Below are 6000 nucleotides of genomic sequence, written 5' to 3' on the forward strand. Positions count from 1 at the left end.
AATCCGTATACTAGTGATGTAAATAAATCAATTTTTGTAAAATCTCGCGCGTTTACGTGAAAAGACGTTCTAATGTCTTGACCGCTATTATCATATTTACGTCTTTTGACGTTCTAATGTTCTGAGTGGTTAAACTGTAAAACCTTTTCAATGCAATCTATCACAAGCCACGTTTTGACACAATGTAATGTATTTATTGAAACTTTGTGGATCACATATGTGATATCTGCGTACGGGGATAACCGCTGATGGATCACATTTGCGACAGCCGCGTGGATCAGGTTAAAGATTGTATTTGATCTAAAATATGTAATCTGTTGTCTAGATGTGGGAGCTGCTCTGAGGTACGCAGCGGGCGAGGCCAGTAGCAGCGAGGATGAGGGGGATGGGATGAGGGACAGCCGCATCCGAGGAGGAACTCCAGACCCTCTCTCCACTGACTCCACCACCGACAGTGACACTGAATTTTTACTGACAGGTAAGATTATAGCAGTTTTAAAGTATTAGTTTAATCATATTCCTTGAATCACAAAATTATTGTTTCTGCTTTTAATTATATTATCCTTTATTGTTTTTAACCTTTTTTCACTGTTGATGCCGGAAGCATGAGAACGATTCATTCTCACTCTTTTGTGAAATGGAAATTATGTTGAAAGCGCTGCAAGTTCATTCTTATAACCATAATTAACAAATCCCTTCCTCAACCGGTCCCACAGCGTAGCTCAGCTAGGTGACGAAATAGATCCCCTACTTTAACACAGTGCAGTCAGAGTTCTTGTAATCTTACTTGTAGATGTCACATTAAAAAGATTGTTAGTTAGAAAATGACAAATAGACTGATTTTATTATTGCATTATGTCTATATCACTGCAAAAAAATTGCTATATGTTTCTTAACCTGTGGTGTCCCAGGAAATTCCAAGCTCAATTTCCAAAGGCTCAAATTCCAAAATCAAACGTCAAGTGTCCACTTAAATTTTTTTGTGTCGCATTTTATAAGTATATGATAACAATTCTTCCAGATTTTGGTAGTTTATACAACTGTTGTTACTAATAATATTATTTTGTACAAGAAACCTGTAAATAAATAATGCTAAAAATATAATTATTCATTATGACTTAAAAATTTTGACATTTCTTACGAAGTTAATTTTCATCACTTTTCTTAGGTGAAATATTATAAAAATTACATCAAAATAATGTAGATAAAACTATCTTTCTGATGATACCTCAAATCTATTATTTCCACAATCAATTTATATCAAAAATAATGAAAGAAGACGCTTTGACACTAAAAACGCGGCAAATATTTCGTTGGCATTCCACAGAAAAATTCTTTGTAAAAAATCTGAAAAGCTAGAAGTCATTCCGGTATTTGCTGCGTAAAGAACGAGAATAGCCCAAGCGATTGTGACCTTGTTCTTCATACAAATTCCTTATACAAAAGGGTCAAAATCGCACATAATTTTTTTTTTTTTTTTTAATTCGTAGATAATGTGCCGCACTCACATATGCGGTCCCGGGATATGACGGGTTAACACAAATTTTGTTCTGATGAGTGGATTTTAGTACAAGAGGTTTAATCTCAAAATAGCCAAATGGAGTGCACTTAAATTAAATTGCAAAAATTATGAATTTTTTTTTTGGTGTGTCGGTGAATATTTGTATTGTATTTTTAGCTTGTGAAATTTGTGTGGATTGGCTTAACTTTAACATTTTATTTTCCGTTTCTAGATAGAACAAAAAAGGTCAAGATAGTGAAAGCGACCGGAGCTGGCGTGTGGGCACCCTCCGCCCCGCCCCCCAAGGACTCCGACTCGGACGAGTTCGAACTCATCGACAAGGACGACTTATAGTTTCCGCAAACAGCCGCATTCAATTTACACTTTACTCGAAAGCATTATTAGCGATTCGGTATTTTGCATATTTTGCTATTCTACATACCTATCTTGTGCTGCTCATTTATAAACCGGTAAAATATTATTAAAATCGGTGGTAATTCACAAATATTTTCATCTATCGATGTACCTATTCCTTTTATTTCGGCATTGGCCTGGCTTCATCGATTGACCAATAAAAAAATTTCACTGTTTCTAGAATTTTACAATCGTTTGACATTTAAGTGAAAGGTTTTTGAATTTTATATCCTGTGTGTTTATTTGGGAGGTTTTCTAGTCAGTATAGCGACTTCCGTTTCTGATGATGGTTTAATGCCAAGAATTCTTCTCGAATATATACATGACATGCAAAATTCGAAAATCATTCATTAATGATGGGATAGATAATTGATTAGCGCTTAAAAATGGCCAATAGATTCGGAAATGGTCTATATAGCTCCTGTAAGCACTCAGGTAATAGGCCCATTTTCCTATCTCCTGTGTTTCAGCTTATTCCTTTGACAGTAGCTCTTTTAACCCCTGGGGGTCGGACCCCTACATTTGCAGTGTTGAAGAATCATGCCCACGCACGGTACGAAGCACTGCAATTGCAGTGTTAACTTTATACGCTCATTTTATCTTTGGACATTACTTTAGAACAGGACTTGGAACCACGCGATGTGATGTGTGATCATATTTCTTTGTGAATTGCCACCTTGGACACTTTTAATATGTATCTAGTAATAGAAACTGCATCTAGTTAACTCACTTCACATTTTAAGTGTCAATTTAGCCATTTAATTGCATCGATTAATCCTCTTATTTGGTAAGACGTGTCTTAATCGTTATTATTATATTATGATAATGAAAATTGCTTCAATTGTAATTAGGTTTTGACAGAAAAATGTGAAGATGTACATTAATTATTTAAATCATTTTGACTTCTCCAAATTAGACTTTGTTAACTCAATATTCATAACAAAGAAAGGCGATTGAAGATAAGTAGAAACGAATTTTAACTAATGCAATTCTCCATAGCTAATGATGGAATTGGCCTGAAAATATTTTCAAATGTTTATCTAAAATTCAGACACGGTAAAGATATGAAACTTTCATGACATCAGAGCAAGTTTGTAAAACTGAGTTGGCAAATGTTTATTTTGAAGCAGTCGATTGGTTGGTATTTTCCACCCATTTTACTTTTATAAGTAGGTACCAGGCTGCGCCTTTGTAATGTTAAAAATGACAGATGTATCCATTTCTTAAAAATTACCCTTTAGCAGCACTCCCCATCCTAAAGTACTTAAACTGTGAATTGATTATTCATTGAAATTTTATGGCAATTTGTTCAACTCGCAATAATAAGCGAATGTGGATGTTTCTTTTATATTATTTATAATAATAATAATTTACTTGTAATGTTTATTCATCTAATAAATTGTTTACTGCTATTTAATGCTGGAATTCAGTCCTCTTACGGTTAAAAATTACATTTTTCACTTTGTATTTTTATTTAATAAAATAGGTGGCTCCAAAATATCGAAATGTAATTAAAATGATGAATGAATACTTGATTCTTATATTTTTACATCATTCATTACTGGCATAATGCAACTAAGAATATTATGTTGGCTAAAATTTTCATTGTTCATCTTTTTTAAATGGTTTTTTTTCAGTAAAGCTTCTTTCAGAGCGGGTATCTTATTTCAACAAGCGTTCAAAAAACTCAGCGTCTGATCGTTTTACTCCCGGTCTGAACTAGACATAAATCTTTTAACCTAAAAATAGCAATAAAAGTATTCTCTTTTTTATTTTATTAAATTTTGCGCCACCCTAAATTTAAAATTCATTTATCTTAAATAGTTCAATGGTTGCTATTGTACAATATTTATGTGTTGTATTGAGGAAAAAGATCTTTTGAAGGCAAAAGGTTGGTGAACCGGCTGGAATCAAGTGACGGTTTGTTTGCCACTGATTTGATAAAAGCCGAAACATTTATATTATGTAAATATCTATTTTATATTAGAATACAATGATCAGCTCTGAAAATCTTTCTCATGCTTTTCTTTTAGTTTTTACTCGACTAACTTGAATATTTTAACATTTTGTAAAATAATAATTATTTTTAATAGATAAAATTTCGTATATATTTGAACCCTTTTTGACTTCAGCCAATTTCAGTTTTTAAAAAATGAAGAATTATGTTTCTGTCTTTTTTCATTGTCTTTTATATGATACATACGAGGGTGCGTATAAACACGCAGCCGAACTGCTGAGCTGAACTACGACTTATGGGAAAGGAACAAAGCTATTGCAAATGGCGCGGAACATCGCTTGCGGTTGCTTCGTTCCTTTCCCGTAATTTGTGGCCTGGTTTATGCATTTTTTCTGTCTATACGCAGCATAATATTGCATTCTGGGGTAAAGGTTTAAAATTTAACTGTTACAGGTAATTCTAAAAAAGGAAATAGAAAATTAGAAATGCAATGATTAAAGTCAGAATAAGTGCATTTTTGAATCTGAATGAGTCCAAAATGGTGAAAACTTTTCAGTGTTGGATTTTGGCATTTATGAGAAACATTGCATTGATGGAGAATCAATGCATGAACGTAGGAATGAATGCATTTCAGGTGAACTGTGTGATATTTTCAATAAGATAGTAATATGGATATGTACCATCCTATGTATTTCTACGTCGCTGGTTTAGGAACATTATATTTCTGTATTATCACAATTTAAATCTTGTAAGATACGATTTTAACTTAAATAATTCGAGTCACTCATTTTTATATATTATTTTATGACAGTTAAACTGTTGTCTGTGTAAATATTTATGTTTCTCGATGTGTAAATAAAATGTCTTCAAACATTTGCTCAACTTTTTCTTTTTAATTCATTACATAATTCATGCTTTGGCAAAGCTTACATAAAACACATGATATACATACATACGCACCAGCGCTAAAATCAGAAAGCATTATACCATTGTTGTCTATGCCTTAAAAAAATTCCAAATTTTAAAAATAATTACCACACTTGCATATGCTGAATAAGTAGGAACCAAAAACAAATTGATGTAATTTTTATACTCTACCTGGCAATCTTTTACGACTTAATTATTATTATTGGCAATTTAATATACTGGCAATCTGTTACAACTATTATTTGTGCTTTTCGTTTATTTATGTGTTTTTCCAATTTGTGTCCTAAACCATGCCTAAACCAGTCAGATTTATAGTTCTCACGTGCAAAACACCCATTTTCACAATTGTCAAAAACCACATTTGCTTCATATGTAGTCAGTAGGACTTATACAGGGTGTAATACTATAAAAATATATTGTAGAGTTACATTATTCATATTTTGGTAAATTTAAAAATAATAGGTTCACAGTTAATATACACTTCTAATAGAAAAAAAACACTGCATTGTTATCGAACCAATAACAATGACAAGTAAGTATTTCAGTTTCAGAAACTGAAAATAATGTATTTTAATATGTACTTATTTCATTAAAAAACTGATACTTCTGACATCTTTTCTTCACGCCATGTTTTGACATAATAATATTAAAATAGTTTTTTTACTAAACCCAAACTATTTTTACTAAACATAAGAACCTATTTTAGGGTCGCAGGTTCATATTTTGGTTTTTTTTTTTAAATACAATATTTTCTATTTCTGGAAATTGATTGTAAGTGTTTTTTCTTTCAAACGTGCATATTAAGTGTGTTCCTATTTTCTGTATATTTACGAATATTTTCAACGCTTTCTCAATTTAATGTATGTAACAATGGCACTCTTCTTTACATGTATTGTAATATCTTTGTTTAAAACAAAATGTCTGCTTTCTAGTGTCATTTTTTCCGTAATTTCTGGAGTGCTGGATTTGTTATGGGAAATAATGCTGTGTTACACCCTGTATAAAATATATTTTATGACATAATACCTCTGTCACATATTATACACAATGAATGTTTATATTTCAATAAGTAGCATTGCTTGAGCTTTGCTGGAATTTTGGTATTTAACCATTTCTCCCTCAGCTGCAGTATACTGTAGTCAACTGGAGGAACAGTATCAATCTAAATTTGACAGCTCTTAACCTATTATTATTGATTTGG

General features: G+C 32.0%; 1 protein-coding gene across 1 annotated transcript in view; it reads left to right on the plus strand.

Moving 5' to 3' along the window:
• The window catches only part of LOC149421423 (uncharacterized), a 51748-nt gene extending 47130 nt beyond the window's left edge, over window positions 1-4618 (plus strand). Inside the window, exons 5-6 of the mRNA XM_089634763.1 lie at window positions 326-478; window positions 1734-4618. Coding sequence (XP_089490889.1) covers window positions 326-478; window positions 1734-1855 — 275 coding nt within the window. The 3' untranslated portion in view covers window positions 1856-4618. The remainder of the gene's footprint in view (window positions 1-325; window positions 479-1733) is intronic.
• Window positions 4619-6000: the final 1382 nt, after the last annotated feature.

This window comes from Hesperophylax consimilis, chromosome 8 (genome assembly GCF_061612785.1).
Source record: "Hesperophylax consimilis isolate HC1 chromosome 8, BYU_Hcon_1.0, whole genome shotgun sequence".
NCBI classification, from domain to species: Eukaryota; Metazoa; Arthropoda; class Insecta; order Trichoptera; family Limnephilidae; genus Hesperophylax; species Hesperophylax consimilis.